We start from the raw sequence: 23,984 nt of genomic DNA on the forward strand, positions 1-23,984 counted from the left end.
TCACTGATCCCCCCCGTCCACCCCCGCTGGAGGAAGCGGTTTGGTACATCCCGTCAGTGCCCCTCTAGCTGGTTTGTTACTGAGTCACTAGAATCCCAGCAGTCAGCCAAACGGCAGTGAGAACACACACAAGCACACACAGCGTGAGGACGTAATAAGAGAGTTGTGAGAGAAGCCAGGAGATCTTCATCCAGCCCCTCTTCTTACACTCAGCTGGTGCTTCGATATTCCTGATATGACCCTGTTCAGCCCCAGATGTGAGTATACTGTACCATAGCTTATCCCTGTGCATGTGTGTGTGTGTGTGTGTGTTAGTGATTTTTCATAATATTTGCCTCCTCGGTGGCTTCGGTTCATTGACTCTGTCTGCGTTTGCTATTCTGCATACTTCAGCTTTACTCTCAGTGTCCGATCAGTCAGTGACGTTCTCAAAGACGATGCTGAGAACTTCCTCCCTGACACCTGAGCGTGCAGTCGTACCCCCCCATTCGCATCCACAAGGTCAGTCTCGGCGGGCTGAGACGTCAGCGTCCCATTAGCGTCTTCACACCGTCCCTCTGAAGACCAGCTAGAGCTTTTGAGTGAATGGTGCATTTCTTTCTGTACCAGACATACAGATGTGGCAGCCAGCATCAGCCCACAACTTTCCCGGTAGTTGTGCTGCGGCGGGGGCAGCAAAAGTCATGGTGGTTTGTTTGAATGTGGATTTTCGGGGTGGGGGAGCCAATTCATTAGCGGGGCTGTTACTATTTACCTGGTTTTAACTCAGCTTGTGGAAGGAGCCTGCATCATCTGTGGGCTGATTAATGCAGCTCCACAAACACAACAACAGGCCTTTAGAGGGTGTAATTAAAGAGGAACACAACTGACTACATCTGAGGGTTGAAAGGAGCTATTTTTTAAAATGAAATCCATCGTCAAATTTGTCAATCGCCTGTCCCTGCGTGCCTCTTTTATCTCGCCGGATGACGGTTCTGTTCTAAGTTAAGATGCTGAGAGAATCTGTAATTAGAATTGGAAACAGATGAGCCTCCTTTGTGGAGCTGATGGACACTTCATCAGTGGGATTCCTGACTGACTCAGATCCTGCAGCCAGGGGCATCAGTCTTCTGTTTCTCTGTTTAATCTGCAGCGAAGGAGCTGGGGTTTTTGTCACTGTTGTTTTTGTTCCCAGGTTGTGTGATTTGGAGAGGGCTGGTTCTCTTGTGACAGTCTGACAACCAGCCTGACATTCATTAACACAAAGGATCATCACCAGTTGTAGGCGGAGGCTGAGGCTTTAATGCGCCAGGGCCGACGGCACATGACCTGCTTCTATTTAACCTCAACTCCTGGAATTTTATAGCATTGAGAGTTTCTTAAATGATACTTTTGGCATAAATGTCGGGTTTCTTGGCTACAGGTCGGTAAACAAGCATAACAGGACATACAAATGGTTTGGAGTGTTTGCAGAAAACGTTGCTGGAAGGCGTCTCAGAGCTCTTTCACCACTGCAAAATCTGTCACTGCGCGGTAATCTGTTCTGCTGTTAAAACACATTCCAGCTTATCTCCGGAGCAGGACGGGCTTCAAAACTGACATCCATCGGATCAGAGCGACCTGTGCACGCGTTACTACACCGTGTTTATTCTGACGTTATCGTACAGCACTCAGACCAGCTTCCAGGTCAGGTCAGAACTCTTCATGATGCTTTTGCTGTGAGCGGCGCCAGCGTTGACACTACTGGGAAACACTCAGGCGTGAAAAGGTGTCAGAGGCTGGGTCTACTTTCTCAGCAGGCTGAATAGACAATGTGCAGCAGGTCCCGCTATGACTATAAACCATCAAAAATGTGTTCCTGCCCTGTGAGGTAAAGAACACACACACGTCTTCACCGTCTCCCAAATTTAAAGCCATACTTAAATGATTGCAGCCCGCAGCTATTTGACAGTCACGCTGGGTGAGTGGATGTGCAGCTGGCCCAGTCACACTCCATTGACCATCCATCTGTCCATGTCAGGCTGATCCCCTCTTCTCGCCTCTTCCCATTTTAATGCATCACTTTCCCTCTCTTGTACTCTCACCTTTGCTAAATCACTGTTGAGATGCATCCCACACGATCAGCGGGCAGCGTGTCCTGTAATCAAGATGGCTCGTGCTTTATTAGCACACAAAAGGGGCCAGTTGGAGGGATGAATGAGAAAAGAGCTTTTAGTTTTCCTTTAGGACTCAATAAAAACATTGTGTTTCTAATTTTCACTTTGAAGGACCATTAAAAAAGGATGTGTGAGGGGGAGGGGCTCAGAGGTCTAGACAAAAGAGAGACATTTGAATCACTCCTGAGTTCCATCAGCAACACCACAATTTATGGTTAATATGTCAGATTCACTGTATGTGTGTTAGATAAAGATCAGTATGGCTGGTTATTCGGACACCCTGTGCCACTGCTGTGCTCGTTAAGGTGGATTTATTGTGTCCGTTGGAACGCTGCATGTAGCTTCCAGACCTGGGATCGGTCACACTCGTCATGCCGGCGTCTTTGCTGGCATGTTGAGCCCTCTCCACCCAAGCTCTCTGTGGGATCGCGGCAGCGCTCTGCGTCCTGCCGGGAAAATGCGTGTTATGCAGGCAGCTCGGTGCAGAACACACAGCTCAAAATTCTCTTGCAAATGGTCCGGTTGCTCTTCTGTGCAGATATGAGCATGAGTGGCGATTTGAAGTCCGGGCGCTCCAGGGCGACGAATAAGAGGGCCAGCAGCACCATTTACGGGTGAGTACCGGCAGCCCACCACCCACCCTATAGCCTCTAATCCATCCACCCACTCCAGGCACAATCCCTCCCATCATTCAGGGATAATCATACACTCTATTGTTTGCTGCAGCCCTTCATGAGTAACTCAATAGCTGGATCTCAGCACTGCAATCAATGCAACATTAGTTGTTATTAGCTTTATACCAGATGCGTCTGTAAGCTGCTATTGATCGTAGCTAGAAGTGCTGTCTCCATCAGTCAATATTTTAATCTGTCTGTTGATTTAGTGCACACACATGATTGGAGCTGATTATGGTTATAGCTGCCAGGTTAATGCGGGGCCAGGGAGCCGCACTAATAATAACGCAGCCCTACAGGTGATGAAAGGAAGAGAGACCACAGATGCAATCGCAAGGAGAGCTGGTTCAAATCCATTATTGAGGTTATCACTTTTATCCCAAAACTGCTTGAAAACTGCGTCTTTTTATTCTGAGTCTCTCTAATGAAGTGGGGGGAGTCCTGACAGTGCATTTTAAATGCCGTAAAGCGGTTCGCAGTGTTCATACGGGGCTACATCACTGCAGCAAAAGTACGGATGTCCGCCGCATGGTGGGGAAACCTGCCCGAGTTTTTAACCAGATTCTCTCATTCTGTGTTGCTTTCCATCTGTGATTAATGACCCACGGTCAAATGTCCTTAGCTTGGCCCACAGAGTCGTGTAAAGTCTGGAACTAATTTGATCAGGCGGCTGGAAAAATAAAAAAGATTTTATATTTTATCCAAAGTGCTGAATTGTTTTGCTGCTGGCAGCTGCAAGCGATTTAAAGGTTTACCTTCGAATTTCATGCAGAAATGGGATCACATGTTGAAAATAAAGGCATAATTCTGTGTATAACACTGTGACTAATCACAGTGAAAGTGTTACGATAGTAAAATCTATTTTTTTGCTGACTGTGTAGGCACTTCAAGTGCTGGAATAATTTCAAGAGCTGAAATGTGCACTGCTTCCAACCTGGAGGAAATAGGCCAGAAATATAAGCACAAATGGGACATAAAAGAAGGGTAACAGTATTAATCCCGATATATTCAGTAAATCTCATCTTTCTTCTGCAAACCCTGGGACTCGTATATTCCCCAGCTCCAGCAAATACACTGATATGTTTCCATTCCCCATCGCTCGATTTCCTGCCCCTCCGTTGGTGCCATCCTATCATTAGGTATGAATGTTGCAGCATAGGATGCACATTACACATTCAGCATTCAGTTCAGTCTGCTTTGACCGCTCTCTCTTTGCCCTTTGCACCATGATGCTATTTAACAGCATGCAGCCGTGAATTAATGAGGCTATTTACCCCCCACCAACACACACTCTCTCACACACATACACACACTCAAAGGACAATGTAACGTCAAACAGAGGATGCCTGGGGTATATTAACTTTAGACCGTGACCAAGTGGTGCTCTACTGCTGCGTCCATTTGGATGAGTCTAATTTTATTTTTTGATCATGAGTCAACAGCCGTTCGAACAAAAGACGCGCTGAATCAGATGCAGAAATCGGCATGTTAAAAAACCCACCAACAAGCTTGTGCTCTCGGGGGCCATTATAGTCATGCTGAGATAATTATATACATGATTACCTGACTCACGACGATGATTTATGTCTATACAATATTTGGTGGTAATCCATCATCTAGCTTTAATATTCCGGTGTGCTGGGTGTACACAGACTGACATGTTGTCAGTCCATTTTCCATTCTCCTATTGTCTGTGTGTGTGTGTGTGTGTGTGTGTGTGTGTGTGTGTGCGTGTGTGTGGGTGTGTGTGTGTGTTTACATAACACTGTGTAGAAATTGAATTACTCTGAATTTCTCTGTCCATACTCTGATAATCTGGCTCTGGGCTGCTGGCTGTGTTAGGCTCCGCCTCTTCCCTCCTCCCGCCGATCTGCCAACAAACACAACTGCCTGTGGCCCAGTTTGCTCTGGGAGTAAACTTTCCAGTTCACGCTTGAGACTCCAAAGCAATGTAATCTGCCCATGCCGCTTGTCTCATGGTTTGTGTAGAAATTCTATGGCCGTCAGGTTTTAGAAAACAATCCTCTTTGCAGAGAGCGACTGTATTTGTATAAAACCACATGCAAACACACATAAAGCCGGTGAACGTTCACCTCACAGAAAATAGACACGCCAGTGTTTTCACAGGACATTAATTTACCGAACACAGTTCAGAGGCGCGTGTCGGTGCTACAGTTTGAGGCCAATGAGGCTCTCCGTCTTGCACCATATTGCGCCCCATCCTTGTGCTGATGTCATACTAATCATGCCAGAATTCCATCCTCATGAATATCTCATTTCTTAAATCTGCAGAATGCTGACAGGAGCAGGTTTCTGGACGGAATCTTTCATTAATTATATAACGTGAAATGGGTATTCCTATTAGAGCTGTTGCACATCCAGGACCAGGATATGTTATCAACCAGATAAGTTGCTATGCGCGTTGTTAGGCACATCTGGTAGAGCAAATAGAGTAGATTAGCATGCTATGACAACAATGGATGGATTTAGGAGCTGAGCCACATATCTTGTTTAATTGCTGCCATTCTAAATTGATGTCTCTGAACCAAGGACGTCTCGGCATGTTGAACAGACAGTGAGGTGGATTTGAGGAGTGGAAATATGTTTTTTCCCCCTTCATTTATAGCCTCTCTGTCTCGAATGTGCAATCTCCCGAACCATCTCAGCCACTGCACAATTATCAAAGCATCCTGGATGGCGGATCTTTTTCTCTTTGCCATCTCCCACTGCTGATTTTTCAAACGTCTGCCCCCAGTCCGGCTCCTCCACATCGATTCTTACAACATAAAGGTTTTGTCTTCATCATCCCTGCTCTCAGACCATCACAGCTCTCTCTTAGCTAGATGAGCTCCAGCTGTAGATGGAGGGATGAGCTAAATGAAGTGGCAACCATTTCACAGCACAGATGCTGCAGCTGTGGCCTCGGCTGCACACGACCATGAAAGCTCACTGACCCGTTTGGCTCGTACAATTATTTAATAACCCAAATAGCATTTTGGTTTTAAATATCTGATGAAGAATTGCTGCAGTCTGTTTTCATTGGCCGTGTGCCCATGTTCTCTCTTATGGTTTAAAGCTGTGTTATTATGTGAGATCGAACATGCAACCACCTGCAGCGATAAAGCTTAACAAAGTGTCATTTGCATCTTGTCACGTATAAAAACTTACTGATAATGCCAAGATTAGAATTAAGCTCTGGACTCAAACGGTGTCATTTGCGAGTCGGGGTGATCAGACAGAGGATGATGTCTCCACACAGAAGAGGCGACGGTTGCTCCAGGTATCTTGAATCAAATGGGTCTTTGTCAATTTCATCTTGTTGGATACTACAGAGTTTATGGTCGACCCCCCCGAACGTCCACAGGAATAACTGCTCTGAGATATATCACATGGTTTAGAGTTTCAGCAATCAATGGAAACCTCCGTTGGCACACAGCCGCTGTTTTTGCTGAAACGACAGCGAGTCAAAATGAAAACATCGATCAGGCTGTTGTTGGACAGCGTGGAGGATGTGAATAAATGTCAAGGACCTCCACCTGACCTGTCTGTGGGACTTTAAATTAATCTACTCTATATTGTGTTCTTGTGTGCCAAGCCAACACGAGCGGGCCTCTGCTGCCTGCTCCCACGCTCGCGTTTGGCACGTGCAGCTACAGCTAGCGGCGTGCTTACGGAGGTGTCCGGCGCAGCTTAAAAACAGGCAAATTGTTATGACGCTTTGTCCAACGAGGCACCGCGGGGAAACGGCAGCTTGCAAAGCACTAAATTGCCACTGCATCTGCTCTGCACAGCGTAAAGCGACAGCCAAGGTGATGTATTAAAGCTGAAATGGTGACAGAAATCCTAATTTACCTAAAGTACTTCAGAGGACTTCAAATGGAACAGCGCTGGTCACTGAGGACCAAGGCTGCGTTGAGACGCATCCACTCCATAAATGAAGGCATAACTCCAAAATAGCTGAAACAACAACCAAATTAATGCCTTCAATTACTCTGTAGTCAAACTGCTTCAAGTGGAACTTCCTCAGCATAAACATCCAGCCAGCTTCGAGCTCGTTTTAGCGCTGATTTTATTATCTGCTCCATTTGGCATCTCAGTGAAATGACTTCTGGCCTGCGCACAGACCAGCTGAGCATCTGCTCCCTGGTATTTTTGTCTGCTTTTCTCGATGCATGTCATTCTTGTAGCGGTCTGTCATGGAGGGGTTTGAGCTACGATGGAAACGAGGACCCATCTGTCATGTGGGCTCAGAGAGGCTAACTGGGGTGGGACAGGTGGAGGCTTCAGGCCATAAATTCTGCGGATGCCCACTGAACAATGGTGGATGACGCTGTGTGGATATCTGCCACAATTTAATCTGATGTCATATTGTAGAGACAGGAGAGCGTCAGGAAATAGGTGACACATTTGGTCGTTTAAGATTTTATGACTGCTGACGGGCAAAACCTTCCGACAGGGTAAAATGTTGGACTCACACATTTTTAAGGTGCCGCTCTGCTCTCAGCACAGCTGACTGCCAGCTGTTGTGAGCCAACTATGTTGACACGCTACAACATCATCATTTGATTTCAAATCAAAGCTAAATAATATGCAGCCAGCTGTGGGTCTTCGTAATGAGCAGCCGGCGGCAGAAAAGAACTCAAATTTACGACGCCTCCACATCGGCAACGGCCAGGCCCAGATATAGATTTCCGGGGATGCCGTTGACCAGGGCCATTGAATGGGATTTTCAGAGGACGTTCCTTTCAAACTGTGAATGTTTGAATCTAAGATGAGTTGATTTGAATTTGAGGAAACTTTGAAATGAACTCCAGCGAGTTTCCTCAACTCAACAATGCGTATATGCACGGCACAATTTGGCGTGCCAAGATTACATGTAGATACAGATAATAATATTACATAAAAACACAGATTATCCTCTATGCTACCATGATCCCATCAGTGCCTTTTCACATCAGCAACAACAAAAAAAAACCTTTCTATGTAACTGAAATGGGACTAGAGAGGACTAGAAAGTTTGAATATGTGGCTGTTGTTTGGAGTGTCCCACAATAGCCTTCGAGGATATTTAAGCTTCCCAGCAAGCAAAGAATGACAGAGTCAGGAGAAAATGTCCTTTTTGAGCCACTATTAATCTCTCTCCTCTCTCCAGCATTAATTTGGCAAGACTGCCATTTTCATTTATCTGTGAAGCTTTCTCACATCTGTCCTCTCATTGGCCTTCGCGCTGCACGGATGCACGCGTGGCTGCTGTCTAAAGTCCACTTCTGGGAAAGATGTCAAAGGTTTTACTGTAGGTAAAGGTCAGCGCAGACAGAGGTGGACAGATGAGCTGGGGAAAAGGTCAATCTGTGCAGATGAGGGAGGAAAGTGCACCGGCCGGTTTCAGGGCCACCATCCAGCCCTCTGAGAGACAGAGAGAGACAGAGAGACACAGAGAGAGAGAGAGAGAGAGAGAGAATGATATATTTTCTAGAGACATCATGGTGTGGCTGAAAGGTCATGAGTCAGTGGCTCAACTGACTCAGAGTATGATGGCATGAATGAGTCTGTTTAGTGTGTGTGTGTGTGTGTGTGTGTGTGTTGGCACAAAATGCACTTAGACAAAAGAACTAAAGAATGACATTTTTCTTACTCAAGTCTCAACATCATTAATAAATCATTACATATACACAAACACACACCCATATAAAAATGTATATATGTGTGTGTGACATCCAAAACACCTGCTTCGGCTGGGGGGGTCGGGGGGGAATGTGTATAATGTGTGGAAGAACTGGAATTGTGTGTTTGCATCCATATATTTGGTGGTTCTATGCATTTCCAAGCCAGATGACTTATCTGTGTTATTCAGTGCAGGTCTGTCACTCTACAGTTGTTGGTCCCTCTGCTAATAAAGTCATCTCTATCCTCCCGGGGTGCTGGGTGCTGGGAGGTAAACACGCTGAAGGGAAGGGAAAGGCAGAGCGGGGCGTGAGGGCAGAAGGGCACATAAATGAGAATCGATGTAAAAAGTGTGGAAGGCCCACAGGATTAAACAGAGTAACACCACTACAGAGGACAAGTGAGAAACAATTGAAAGAGAGAGGAGGAGATAGGGGAGAGAAGGCAGGATTGAAAGAAATAACAGTCAGGGAGGGGGTGAAGAAAGCAAAGGAGGAAAAGCAAGTGAGCACTGCGTGTCATTGGCCCCCTGGCGTGAACAATCCATCTCAAATTGATCTTCCAGCTCGGCCCAGCAGGGCATTCTGAATCAATCTCAAATTGATCTCTGAGCCAGAGGTCGGGAAAACTTGCAGTGGAGCTTATCAGAAATATAGCGGTGCTGGGAGGATCTGACAGGGAAACTTATCACAATGCACAACAGGAAATGGGCTCTGAGCCCCCAGGGTAGCAAGAGGACGCGTCTGCTGCCGACACACACACACACACACACACACACACACACACACACACACACACACACACACCCACACACACACACACACACACACGCACGAGCAGAGTCAGTCTTCTCTGTGCACCCAACACAACCACTGGCGAAGGCTTCCTAGTGTTCAGCACAGAAAGCAGAGTGTGTACTGTGCACAGGCGCTGCGGCATGAGGCGTGCACACGCCTGCACACATGCTGCGCAGGCATCACTACACACCTACAGGCTATGGCCAAAAACAAAAACTTGTTAGAGCACAATATGTCAATATGTTTTGAGTTTGGGAGGTGAGATTTGAGGCTGGGAGCACTTAATGACTTATAACACATTTAACGTCCCTCTGCGCGTCTGTGTGAACTGCCCGAGGATTCCTACAATCAATAGCGGCTTGGTCAGCCAGCTTCAGGGAGAAACATGCCTCTCCAAGCCCAGTGAAAGCTAAAGGAACATAAACAACAGGTGAGAAGCAGGCAAAGCCCTCACACAGACTCCAGAATAAAAGTTCCAGGATGAAGGGGAATTTGAAGACATGGACTCCTGTAGTTGCTGCACATTCCGGCTATTTTTCACAGTGGCGGTTGAGTTTCTACCAATTTCGACCTTTTTTCATCTCATCTCTGCTCGGTCCGACGGTGACGGCATCTTCACATCCCAAAGCAAAACACGGAAAAAAAACAACTCCGTGTGCATTTTGTCCACAGAGCTGTGGAGTGACAGAGGTTGTTGTGGCAGGGTGAAAGTGCACCGGGCAGCAGGAGAGCGCTCCGAGTGACCTGGCTGGGGAAAGCTCTGTCAGCACGGAGGGGTAATAGGGGTGAGCAAGGTGAGGAGGAGTAGCTGTGTATGTGGGGTGTGTGTGTGTGTGTGTGTGTGGATGTGTGTGTCTCTCTCTGCTCGCATGAAGGTGAATAGACGTCCCAAAGAGCATTGTGCTCATGTACTGTACGCTCGGCGCTCAACATCCAGTCTTTACCCTGCATTCATTTGGTTTGGAAGAAAATCTTCCCATCCGGTCTAAATTGGATTAAAAGCTGAACTGGAAAAACCTAAAACGGCTCTGCGATGAGACAGGATCCAAAACACGTCCAGAGAACAGCGGTAGTTGCTTGGCAGCTCGATTGTGGGCTAAAGCAGAATTTGTTGGCCTATATTTTAAAGCTACCATCATATTTCTAAATCATCAGGTTTGCTGTAAACAGAATTAACGTGTCTTATCAATGCTAACATAAAATTATTTTCTTTATTGGCATCAGTAACACTCAACAGTGTCTGGAGGTGCTTTATAACGCTGAGTGAGCAGGTTCAGGAGAAAGCAACAAGGAAAGTTGTAGGTGCAGACAGTAAACTGCTCGCATCTGTCAACAGCGTGCCAGATAACTGGCGCTTATGGCCTCAGCCGAGCTGCATAGCTAATGTTAGCTGTGCCCGGTGAGAATCTCCCACTGCAGACTTTGGAAGACTCGGTAAATGTCAGTCCTGTCGATCACGGCTGAAAACACAGAGTCTTCCCTCGAGTGCGCTCTGAATGGCGGCTCATTATTTGTGCTAAACACCCTCTAAATGCTGAAATTGTCTTTGTCTGTCAGAGGACAAGCCTGCGTGTGTTTGCTCTGTTGTCGACCTAATTGCGCACCGAAAAGACCTGCGATCAGAGAAATGCATGTAAATGCTCCCACGATGCATCACCAAGTGTTGGGTTGCCCACACCAACTTTAAGAGGTACTTTGGCATGTTTGGCTGAAGAATGTCTGAAAGGAAAATCAAACGGGGACCACGTCACACAGATCACATCAGTGTACCTGCAGCATGATGGGGGCGTTTATTAAGTGCAGTCAGTGGCGACGGCGACTCCCCCCGCACCCAAATGCCACATTTGCAGTAAGTAAGCACAATAAATATTTTATTTGCTTTTGTAAAAGCAGCCCAAATCCCTGAGTTATCTGAATGTTCAGGTTCACAAAAACAAATCAAGTTTGCAACACGTCGTTACAACAAATCTGTTGCAGTTTGGACTTGATTCACTGCAGGAGAACACAGTTATTTGTTTCAGGGATGCACTTGGTGGTTTCTCTATTGAATGGGAGCGCCGGCACTTGAAGCTGAAAGGAGCGCGGGGTGCGTCCAGGCTGAGCTCGCCGTGGCCACAGCTACTTACTCATCAATTATTGACACCCTTTTAAATTTCTACATGGGGTTTAGCTCTTTTTATTCCACAAAAAGGACTGGGCTGAGAGGATTAATTACTGCAGTCGGCCCAAGGGTGGACTTTTAACTTCAATAAATAACCTAAGTAATTTTGGTTTAAGAGAAAGACTGAGATAGAAAGTAGCTTAAAATGTTCTTTACTCACTTTTAGTGACCGTGTAATGAATGGAGGAGGAGCAGGTCTGTGCAAGTTCCTGGATGTCACTTGTCACCTCGCTGCTGTTTAATGACACTATTTACCACTAAGTAGACAGAAGTCTGAAATTTCCCATTAACGCTCCCAGCGAGACCCTGAGGTTCTGATGAATGGCGTTGAGCTATAGCAGTTGGTCTTCCTGGAGAGAAGCCACACGTTTACAATTAAGTACATGTGCTGCGGCACAAAGGGATGCGTCAAGTTAAACAGCCAGTCCTCAGTTTAAACCTGCTTATTAGGGTCTAACGGCAAAAGCTTTCATTTAGAAAATAGGCTCTTTTGTTCTACAGAAAATTGGCTGCTTGGAGTCGTAATTCTGGTGCTTCGTGCTCAGCGTGTCTCCTCGAGTCGATATTGTGTAATGTAGTGTGGACAGAGTTAGGTAAATGGTGTGTGAGCAACGTGTGTGACCCTTATCTAGGGTGATGTTCTACCTCCACAACTGCCTAATTAGGGAAATATAGAGGGGTGACAGACCTACTGTATATACATAAACAACATATATACTGTAATATGTTTCCCCAGGAACAATGCAAATATAACAGTAGGAGGAATAAGACGTGGACCATGGCATTGTGTGTGTGTGTGTGTGTGTGTGTGTGCGTGTGTGTGTGTGTGTGTGCATGCTCAGTGTATTTACCTGATTCTATCATCACAGATCTAATATAGCTCCAGAGGAGAGATCTGACCTTCAGCTTCATTTCATTACTTGTGTTTATCTTTTCCTACACTGATTCTCTAAAGAGCTCATCAGAGTAATCTCACGAGCACCAGAGGTTGAGTTGGTGGAAAACCCGGGAGTGGTGCACGTTGTCTGACCGTTGAGGCCGCGGAAGACGCCATAGAACAACGCCGCTGTGAATCGCAGAGGGGTTTTTACCAGGATCCTTCCTTGGTCTCACTTCACATTTTTATTTTTACATTTTTTGCTTTGGTCTGGAGTTCCATTTGAAAGTTTCTTTCTCAAACACTTCTAGTTTTACTTTTACTCTGTCATTATTGACTCAGGAACGCAGACATGTTTTGCCGCAGAAGACAGGAAAATAAAGCACTTAAAAATCTTAATTGCACTTCATGCTTTTGACCAATATTGATATTTTTGGTCTTTTTTATGGGGGGGGGGGGGGGGTGTAACGTTCTGCTGCTGCTCCTCTTCTCCAAAATGGGACGCACTCGTGCCTGTTTGGCAGTCTGACATAAGTACCTCATAAAACCCTCACTTGAAAAATCTCAATTGCGTTTGTTCAATAGTTTTCTCATTTTCTGGTGGGTTCCGTTTTGTGCAAATGCTCTCGTGGTGAACAAAGAACGTTCCCACTCCAGAACCCAGATCCAGGAGGATCAGCCCCTGCTGTGCGGAGCGTGCTGGGTTTGTTGCCCAGCTACTCCTCAGTATATGCAGACACATTGCATGTGTTGTCTCTGTGCACTTCAGCTTTGTGCTTCTTAATCGATCAGAATCAAGACAAACATAAGAATACCTCAAGTTTTCGTCTCGGAAAAATAAATTATTCAGTTGTCGAAGGTCTGTTTGTGCAAAGTGATTAATATGTTTAAAAGCCCTCGGGGATTTGGAGCACGGTAGGCGCCTGCAACAGGCCTTTATTTGAAAGCCAGATTATGGTAATCTTTTGTTTAAAAAGTCCAGGGATATTTCAGCGGCGTCCTTCCTGCCAATGTCCCCTGCTGTCCTCTGGCATTTGTCTCCTCTCATCTGCAACATCATTTGGAGCATTTACATGCACAGTTACACCAAGCTAATATTGTAACTTTTTTTTAGGTACAAAAGCACAAAAGTTGGATTTATCGAGTTGACCAGTTAGTGAATCCCCCCCCCCCCCCTTAATCATCAGCATGACGCTGCAGGTTAAACAAACACCAAGTCGATGTGATGTAAACTGCATCCTGAGGGCTGCTGTGTCTAAAGTGTTCCTCCTGGTATCATGAGTGGGGAGAACTGAGACAAAGTGAGGATGAAAATGGCAGTTTTGCCTCCTGTGGAGGAGTCACTCTCCAGGACCGTCTCTCCCTCACCAACCAGGAAGTACTAAAATAGGTTCTCGTAGCAAGTTCCCATCACCTGATGAGAAACCCTAAAGACTGCGTAGAGTTGAGTCCAGTCTGGAGAAGACAGACAGACAGACAGACAGACAGACAGACAGACAGACAGACAGACAGACCACGCCCGTCCCCCGATACCGCGCCTGTTCCTACGGTATCAACCAGGAATGTCCCCACCCTGACAGCTGGTTTGGGGGCTGTGGCTCGTCTGCCTGTCTTCCTGCCTGCTGTCCTCTTCTCGACTCCACACACCTACTTCCACTGATTTCTGACTTTTGGCTCCTCCAGAAACATTTGAAAGTCAGTTTACCCGCGATGGCCAACTTAGAGGCCGCTGCGATGGACACGTGGTCCAGAGGGAAGAGGAAGCCACGGACGCTCCTCAGAGACAATCCTCTTCTGTCCACTATGGTCCAGCCTCAGCTCTGGGTTCCACTCAACGTTTACTGATGCAGTGACACTCATTTGTGTCTTTCCTATCAATCACAGCTCTCCTTCTACTACTGCCAGGCCTATCAGTCAGTTAGGTCCTCCTAAAGAGAGGACATAATTGACACATAATTCCTAAGCATGTACCTCAATATCTCTCCGTGATGATTTCCCCTGGACGAGTGCTGGATATCAATTGATGAGGGTTCTTGAGTTACCATTGATCTCCCCTGGCCTGAGGCCCATTTCATATCGCCACCCTGCATATCCAAGTTTTACCTCTGGGCCAAGCTGTAATAGATGTCAAGGAGCAGACTGCACACTGATGTGTTATTGATCGACTGTGCGCTTCATTGACTGAAGCAGCTGAGCATGTGAGCGCTGCATGTTTCAGCAGGCTTTCAGAAACTAATAAAAATGCTCTTTAGGGAAGGCTAATTGTCCCTCAGGATGAGGATGAAACCTCCTTTACTGGCGTAGAACCATTTACTGCTGCCACAGTGTGAAATGTGGTTAGAAATGACCGTCCTGGATCTCCTGGGTGAACATCTGGGTCTCCTGTAACCTTCACATGGAGACTGGTCGTCTGTGGTGTGATGAGACGTTGCTTTTTTATTGAAACAACAGAGCAACAATGTTGAGCCCTTATGTAGGAGACAGCTGCAGGAGCTGGAGAACGCCCACTCAGGCCTCAGAACGTGCAGCGTGCACGTTCTGAGGCCTGAGCTTGAATCAGACCCACCGTCTGTCTGTCTCTCGCTTCCGCTGCGGTTCAACTCTGATAATCGCCGTCTCTTCCCCCGCCGACGCGCTCGCCTCCGAGAAGGACTTTGTCTGATTACGATCCATCATCCCACAGATGTGGTGGTCGGCGGTCCAGAGATCCTCCGGTGCTCCTCTGCTCCTGTGAAGCAGCAGGATGGAGACGAGGCGTGAGGTCGTGAACCTTTGTCGTGTTTAGGACTCACCAACCTCCCGTGACCACGACGCAGCCCCGTCCTCCGAGGGTTGTGAGGCAACGCTCGACTCAGTTGGCGACACTGATTCAAAAGAGGAAAGCGAGCGTCGCTTATCACTGGCAGCAAGAAAAAGCGCCGTCGCCGTCTTTATTTCCCCGCCTTCCTTTATCAAAGCTGCAGCGCTCGCATCTCCACCGGAGCCCGCCGCCCCGGTTTATCCACAGCCAACACATTTCAAAGGTGCACAACACGGCGCCACAACTTTATCAGTGCTCTTCAACCATGAGTTCAGGCGTCTTATCGTTGAGGCGTTTGAGCAGCCGTCCGGCTCTAACGGGCGCTCTCCTCCTCACTCGTTTTTGGCCTCCTTTGTTTTCATCATTTTCACATTGTTTTCCCAGCGGCGTCGTCCGCTCTTCTCGGAACGCGTCTGTAGGATTCCGATTTGAAGAGCTGGAAGGACGCCAGACATTCCAGTGAATTTACAGAGATTTCCACATTATCCTGTTCTTTAAGACGATGTGACGCGACATAAACTCAAGCCATCAGCTCCTAATCTGATCATATCTTGCAGACATGAAAATCCCCCCGTGTTATTTCATGATAATTCCCAATATTCTACTCATGAATGTCTTTTCACATAAAAGTGAGGAAATGAAGGAAGTGCAAGTCATTTCCTCTTTTCTTTGTGTTTACCCACCGTACATTTACATTTATTTATAATTAGATATTCATCGTTTAAAATAATAGGCCTAGAGAAAAACCCCACTTAACCTTTTCTTTATTTCTTTTTGTCAATGATTGACAGTGTTATAAATCCTTATCAAAAAGGCATTGGGTTGTTAAAAAAGGACAAATGACTCCAAAGACGCAGCAGCGATGATTTATCAAGAAAAATGTCACCGAACAAAACAAGATGTCCTTTTGATCAATTGTCAGTGAGATTTATATGAAATCTGTCGAGGCTCAACGTCAATTGAACTACATCTGTAATAATTCATTTCTCTCTCTCTCTCTCTCTCTCTCACACACACACGCACGCACACACACACACGCACACACACACACACACACACAAACCTTTGAGGTTTCATAAATTTGGCTCCTGTGAAACCGATTTCTGCCTTTGGTGGATGTTGACTGTGCATATCTCTGAAATTCACGGTTCACAAAAAGCAACTCAATTTTGTCTGGGTGACACACACACACACACACACACACACACACGCACACACACACACACGCACACACATACAGAGGGACACTTATGATGATTTATAGCCAACCATGTCTAATGGATTGCTTTGGCACTTGAGAAATTATGAAAAGAAATTAATTAGCCTTTAGTGACCCTGCTGTCCATCTCTCTCTCTCTCTCTCTCTCTCTCTCACACACACACACACACACACGCACACACACATACACAGCACATGTACAAAGGGCTGTTTTCCTGTCTGTTGACCTCATTGAAAATTAAATAACCAGGTATTTATTGTTAATCAGAACTTATCGGTATAAACATGTGTAAACATTGTGTATTTTGAAAGGTGTAATAAGTTAAAGTATTCTGGAGATAATTCATATTCCAGCATTATTAGTCTTTCTCTGATCAGTATTGTTACTTGTAGAGATTCTCTGAGAAGCTCAACCAGACCTCAGCGGTTCTGTACAGCCCGTCTGGCCGTCCACGGTATTATTTCCTGAAAGTGGACACTTGTCCTTCACACGTTATCTTTATCTGTCCAAGAGTGCCGAAAGCACTTTAACACCAGAGTGAACCAGCGAGCGCCAAGCAAAAGGCAGACAAAGACAGAAAATAGCACCTTAGCCTCCCCCCACTTTGTCTGTTGGCTGAATGTGTCTGCTGGACAGAAGTCAGAGTGGCTCATCTGGCCTTCAGTCATTGGGGGAGGGGGAGGCAACCGCATCACCTCCCATCTAAAGGTTTTTCGTGGTTAGGAACCCTAGAGTCTTCCTCCAATCAGTGTTCTTCATCACAGCCCCTCAGGACCTCAGGGAAATGGTTCCTCCCCCCCCCCATAGTAGTGTTTTTTTTAAAAGGTGCTGCGGAAAAGTTTGTCCTTCCGGGAATTTCAGTGAAAACATGCTGAGATTTTTCCAAAATAACAGATAAATTAGAAAAGTTTCCAAGGTGAACTGTTCCCTCACAGGAGGAAGTTTCATTTGGAGGTCGGCTGAACGGGAACGAGGTTCTCCCACTGCAGGGTTTGACAACCTTTAAGGTCCCGGTTCTGGAGGGGAAACTGTGTTCTGTTGTCCCCAGAAGAAGCGCTGATCAGGACCACCTTGTAAGAACACGTTTGTGCCACAGACGGAGCCGAGCGAGGTGCCGTTTTAGAGGTGACACATGAAACAACTCCAAAGATGGAAGGCAGGGGTGGGATGGATGGAGCGAGTCAGCGTCAGGGACAACGGGACCCAGAGGGAGGGTGAGCAACATGGAGGGATTATTAGCAACTCTGTGTGGGGATTAGAGAGGAATGCTGAGATCTGACGCCTCAATGTGATCTCGCTTTGGCTTAATGTCACATTTTTCCTCCCCAGTCTGCTCCGGTGGGCTCAGCAGGTGCACGCCGGTCGGCTCTTGTCGCATCAATCACCGGCCTTCATTTCCTTCTCTCTGATGTTCAGCCAGTTGTGGGACAGGTCTTCGGTGGATTTTCCACCTGTGAGGCTGGAGAAAAGAAAATCAAAAACCCATGTGGTGTCACGTTGCGGCTGGGCGGCGAGCGTGAACACGGAGCCACCGCGCTGAGCGGCGTTTACACAGCGAACAAGCGCGCTGACGGTTGTGGCGAAGCGTGAGCTGCAGATGTCTCTAACCTGCCCTCGTCTGTCTCCACCTCTCCTGCAGCTCTGACTTGGACCTGGACTGTGACAGCTACCAGGAGGACCACTATGACAGGTACTGTCAGACAGCGCTAGCTCACATTTGTCAGTGCAGGAGATGGATTCTTCCCCCCCCCCCGTCTGCTTCTCAGCTGACAGGCGCCGAAGAGTGAGGGGCTCAATCATGACGCCACTTACTGGGAAACTTGTCGACCGCACGTCATTACAAATTGGCTGATTCTAGCTGAGCAATTTTAAGAGAGGGGAGCTGTTGTTTGTTGTTTGGTGCTTGTTGTTTGTTACAGAACCCAACGAGGAGCCACGAGCAGAACGGCCACGTGCAAGCGCGCCTAAAGACTTGAGGGATTTGGAAATAAAACTTGAAAAAAGACCAAATTGAATCAGGAGTTTAAACCTAAAAGTCTCCCCAACCAACAGAACGTGGGGCCGTTGACGGAGCCTCCTCGCCCCCACGGTCCCCAGTCACCACTGGAAACACCTCACTCAGCACATCTGACAGCAGCAGGCGGTTTTAGGCCGCACACACCTCCCTCTCACACACACGGCGCGTTCAACGCCGCTTCGCTTTTTTCCGCTCCGTGCTGCATTTCGCCGTCCTTGCTCGGGGGGGAACACTCGCCACTGATTTTCAATTTGTTTTTAACACAGTTCAGGGTTATTCCCAGCGCTGCTGGCTAACACTGCGCGCAGCTGTAGGTGTGTGCACGCGTTTGCCTTCCCCTGCGATGTCTGCGCACGTCGCCGTGTTGGGGAAGAGAGGAGCGGTTTTGTCTACTGTCCTCTGGTGTGAACACGGGAGAGAAAGTGTCTTTCAGCGCGCAGATAACAGCTTGAGCTGACAAAGCGGCTTTCCCTGTGCGGTCTAATCCACAGACACCAACACACCCTCTCACACACACTCACGCGCTCCTGTAATCCTCACGCGTCTGCAGTCATTCATTGTCTAAGCCTCCATTTTCAGAGATGACACTTCAAAGCTGGTGTAACAACACATTGTCTGGTTCGTCCCTGCAAACCTCCTTAAAAGGACTTTCAACTGTCACAGATCTTTGGTCTGCGTCTCCACACGTGCACAATGCTCCGAGCCTCTAATCTCACATATTTATGGCCTAATACACTTCAGCCTTATGTGGCACAGCGGTGCATGTGTGCCGGTGATGGATGTGGGGGGGCTCAGGACACAGCCTGGGCGCATATCTCTTTCTGTCTGTCTGTCTGTCTGTCTGTCTGATTGACTTAAATTCTCCAGTTGATTGCAGTTCTTGCCGCTGGTTATTAGGTTTAGGGGGTGAACATTATTCCTTCAGGGTATGCAGGCCTGGAATTTGAACCTCTTCATCATAAACATCTTTTAAATCCATTTTTAATCTAAACTCTTTTAGCTCATCTCCAAATGTTATTTTATTGATTATTGAAAATGAAAATGAAGTTTAGGATTTTCTACTTTGAAGGGCTGCAAGGAGCTGAATTTATAACCTTCATTATGAATTTTCTGTTGGCGCAGAGTTTAATTTCACGGCATCATTTCTGTAAATATTTCTATTATAAAAAAAGCTCTACTGAGCCGCCTACGGGGCCAAAAACTTTCATACTCATAATCACCCCGTATAAAAAGCCAATAATAGAGGACATTGGTGTTTAATTTGAACTGTTTCTTAATCCTTAGACGCTAATGCTCTTAAAGCAAGTCTTAAATAAGAAATAAATGACTGTGTGATGAATTGAGGCATGTTTATATTCCTATGAGAGTGCAGAGGTTAAGCTAACGTTTGGACCACCGGATCTGACATGAGGCATTCAGGGCTTTAAAGGTTTAACACTCAACTGCATAAGAGTTGGCCTCATCTAGTGGTGACAACAACCTGTCCCACACTTCAAGTTAGACTCTTTAAAACTCCATTCTGTAAGACAAACATCAGCGGTGTTGTGAGTTCCCATCAGTTCCCACCTGTGTTTGTCCGTTAGCAGCATTTGTTCAGTGACTGCTGGGATGTGAACTTATGGGTATGGGTGTGAGGGGGAATAAATGGGTGTGTGTGTGTGTGTGTGTGTGTGTGTGTGTGTGTGTGTGTGTGTGTGTGTGTGTGTGTGTGTGTGTGTGTGTGTGAATAATTACTTGTGTTTTCCTACATAACACTGATTTTTCCCCAAGTATCACCATTCCGTCTGAGCTACAATGTTCCAGCCAAACAACTAACCTGATTCTTCCGTTAGCATCCTGGCTTCAAATCATCTGAGGATTTCGAACACCTGCATACAAATTTAACAAACGAGCACAACACACATCGTCACAAACGTGTTTTTCCACCTGCATTGATCTGTCAGGGTGTACGACTACCAGCGTGTGCCGGCCTCCCTGTCCCCCCTGCCTCCCCTGGGTCCCAGCCCGACTAAGCGTTCCCGTTCTTCCTCCTACTCTGGTGGTCACAGAAAGAGCCGAGACAGAACTCACGCCAAAAGCTCCAGAGCCCACTCTTCTACATCGTCCACAGTCAAGTGTGAGTAAAGCGCACTGCTATATGATCCAATCTACATTAAATGTTGTGAACATTGCATAAAACAGTGTTGGTTTATAAGGATTCATTTCAAACATGATCCATATAGTGAGTCTATCCCAGACCTGGAACCTGATGCCTTTCATGGTGTTATGTAACACATTTTAAGGGCATCCTTTAACAGTTGCACCTTGAAAAATGCAATGTCAGGTTTGGCTCATGTCAAGCCTGGAGAATAAATATAGTTCCATCCAGCTTTAGCTGGTATAAAAGAAGCAGGAAGCTTGAAGGGGGGAAAAAGAGCACACGTTTGTATCTGTTTGGTTAATCCTTACAAATACTATAATCTACTCCTTTAAAGCTTTTCTTAAGAAAGGTTAGGTTTGTTTAATTTCCTAATGCGTTTGATGATCTCTGCCTGCAGTGGGCATGGAGGAGTTACAGGTGATTAAAAAGGAGCTGACTCTGATAAAGACACAGATCGATGGGCTACTTGACAATCTGGACAGGATGGACACAAAGAGGAGCAACCACAAAGGTAAGACCCTCTTTCAGAGGGAGCGTGCAGGCAGCGGGGGCTGGGATGAAATAACACCACCTCTCCTCACATCTGATCATTAGCCTCACCTGTCTCACAATGATCCAGGATAAGCGTGGCAGGAGTCAGTGCACGCCACCATCAGAGCTTCTCTTAGTCTCTCTGACAAATCAATTATTTTCTCTCCAGCGGTGATGTTTCTCAGAGCTAAATCGTGACCAGTATAATCAGGATTGGCTGTTGGCGTCTTGCTTTATGCTTGACTGTAAATTATATGTAAAGGGGAAACATGGGGGGATAATAGATGAAACAGAGAATAGATAAATATCAGTTATTTAGCTGTTTCCGTGTGAAGGAGACCCGCTGCTGCCCTCAGGTGGACAATTGATCGAAATACAGCTGATTGCGCTCGATTCCAAATGTGCATCTTTTCAGTTGATCCACATTCCAGGAACATATTGTTAAAAAGCCTAAAGAATTAAATCAGGAAAAATGTAGCAAAGAAAAGAAAAGCAAAGATAGAGCCGTTTAATTGTTTAAATTGTCATTGTAATCATTAAATTGTCACATATTTATTACCTGCCCTCACAGAGCCAAAACAGTGTTACCAAAGAGTACATATACGAGATAATATTGTTTCTTGAGGATACTGATCATAAATAACTAATAACGGTGTGAACATTTCCCGTGATTAATGAGCTGAGCTGCTCCTACTGTGCCCGTCACAAACCATAACCCTGAAATTTGGCTGCAGTTACACCAAAAGCGCCGACTCAAACACATCCCTGCAGAAACCCGACGGAGTGTTGGAAAGTAGCATCTGTCAGGTTCCTCTGAGAGTTTCCTGGTCCAAAGTTAATGAAGCCTGTTTAATACAAGATTCAGGTAGAAAGACAGCGATAGAACTAGATGAGCATTTGTCCACGAGGCTTGGTTTACAGCCCTGTATGAACCATTTATGCACTAATATCGTTCAGAAGCTGGACCCATCATCGACTCCTGTGTTTTAGGGTCTCCCCTACAAGAGGACAGCCTGGCCGGTTCACCGTATGTGCTGTCTGTCAGCAGCCCTGAACGCTCCCCCTCTTCTCTCCCTTCACCAAGCACTCGCCATCTAATCTACAGGAACGACCATGACCTGAGGGAGCCGGAGGATGACCCCCACACGGTATGGACGCCACAATTCTGCATCCAGCACAGCTGTTAAAGAGGGACTGGAAGCAAACGTCATCCATCCCCATTTATTAAGACGTGCACTTTATTTTCAATAAAACATGACAGAAAAAGACCTCCGGTGAGGGCGGATAGACATTTGCATAAAGGCTCCGTTTGCTTTGTCTCGCTGTCACAGATGAGCAGCCACAGCTCCGACCATGATGACGAAATCTGAGGGTGGTGCGGACACACTGACGCGGCTGAAGCGCCAAAAATGGAGGAGGAGAACAACGTCCACCGTTGCGCATCAGAGACTCACGGGCAGCGTGCAGGCTACACTTTAGATCCCATCGCTCATTTACCTGTTTGACTGCAGCTTGGAAATCAAAGAGTGGTTGATCAGAGGCACATTTTCTGTCAGTCGGGTTTTTATAAGATGTATGTGGAGATTTGGTTGGCGTGGTTACAGTGTCGCATAAGCAGCTTAATGGTATTTTGTTTTTGCATTTAATCAAAAGGATTCCACTGAAACCAGTAGCACACACCGGTACCAGACACACAGTTTAATTTCTCATTGAAGGAATGTATACAGTGATGAAGGAATTTAAGATTTGGGATGTTATAAAACTATATCGGGTCAAACCTGGAATAATCTGTGAATGCGACTTGAGTCTCACCTCTTTGTGTGTAGTTTCACCCACCAGTTTGGGTGATTATTTTACTATCGCTCACTGCTGATGCGTCATTTTTGGGGCTTTTGGCTGTCAGATGACAGAAGGTAACGACCCAAATTAGGATTTTTAACAAGTTCCTGTCAAAAACCACTGCGTTGTTTTAACTTAGCAGCAAGATATTTATTTAAATATGGAAATCTTAGAATGTCTCTCTGCCCTAAAGCAAACCAGAATTATTATCTATATATTTTAGGATTTTGCATATCTACTCGTCAGATATGACCCGGTCCATTTCCAATTCAGATGTGATCTTCAGGATCAGTATGGGATCAGCATGAACTTCCTGTTTCTTAAATCTCACAATAGACCGGCAGCGGCGCAGACATTTTTACTCTCCCAATCTGGCAGCTGTGTTCCATTAGGTGGCACCGTCACAAGCTAAGGTGGTCCGAGGTGCACGGCAGCAGAACCTCCTCTGAGCGTTCATTCACACCACCAGAACCTGCGCCTTGCTCTCTGAAGAGTGATCGATGAGCAGGGAAACAGGCTGCTGTCTGTCTGTCCATGACCTCGTCACGTTGTGCAGTTTTCCTCCAGGAAGGTTAAAATATTCTCTTCCAACATGTGTTGGCACCGTGTGATGTGAAAAGGCCCGGGTCAGTGTGTAATATTGTGTATTACTGTTAGCATTATTGTAACTGGTGAACTGTCTGTTTTACTTTTTAACTTTAAGGTACTCTCATGCTTTTTTATTTAAAAAAAAAGAAAGGAAAATGATGATATTGTCATGGTGTTGTTTTGGTTTGCATTCAATAAGGCAAGTGGAAATACTCGTTGTCGTTTCATATTGATTAAAAATTCTGATGTCAAAAGACTTACTTCATAACTTTACACTTAATATTGATGTTATACAAGGATTCCATATAAGGTCAATCAGAACACAGGAAGGAGAAATTATAATGTTCTTCAGGATTAGATCTGCATGTTAGATGGTTGTCACAAGACAAACACATTCCTTTTTCATCAGTGTGTGGATGAATGAACTTACAGTCATTCTGCCCCTGAGGGGGAAATCTGCACATCATCTCTGACCTCCTAAAATTGCTCAGCTAGAATCAGCCATTCGATCAATAATAATGGTTTTAACTCAAACATTACA

General features: G+C 46.1%; 1 protein-coding gene across 2 annotated transcripts; it reads left to right on the forward strand.

Moving 5' to 3' along the window:
• Nucleotides 1–4: 4 nt before the first annotated feature.
• On the forward strand, nt 5–23,691 carry LOC115251926 (heterogeneous nuclear ribonucleoproteins C1/C2). Of its 2 annotated transcripts, XM_029845733.1 has the most exons (7): nt 16–257; nt 2,674–2,749; nt 17,968–18,018; nt 20,289–20,461; nt 20,883–20,996; nt 22,007–22,164; nt 22,348–23,691. In XM_029845733.1, exons 1-7 carry the CDS (start codon nt 236–238, stop codon nt 22,384–22,386), a joined length of 633 nt encoding a protein of 210 aa, XP_029701593.1. In that variant the 5' UTR covers nt 16–235; the 3' UTR covers nt 22,387–23,691. The 2 variants fall into 2 exon arrangements, with proteins under 2 accessions (XP_029701594.1, XP_029701593.1); XM_029845734.1 differs by lacking the exon at nt 17,968–18,018 and having other exon boundaries at nt 5–257.
• The last annotated feature ends 293 nt before the right edge of the window (nt 23,692–23,984 follow it).

Source organism: Takifugu rubripes, chromosome 13 (assembly GCF_901000725.2).
Source record: "Takifugu rubripes chromosome 13, fTakRub1.2, whole genome shotgun sequence".
In the NCBI taxonomy this organism is placed as follows: Eukaryota; Metazoa; Chordata; class Actinopteri; order Tetraodontiformes; family Tetraodontidae; genus Takifugu; species Takifugu rubripes.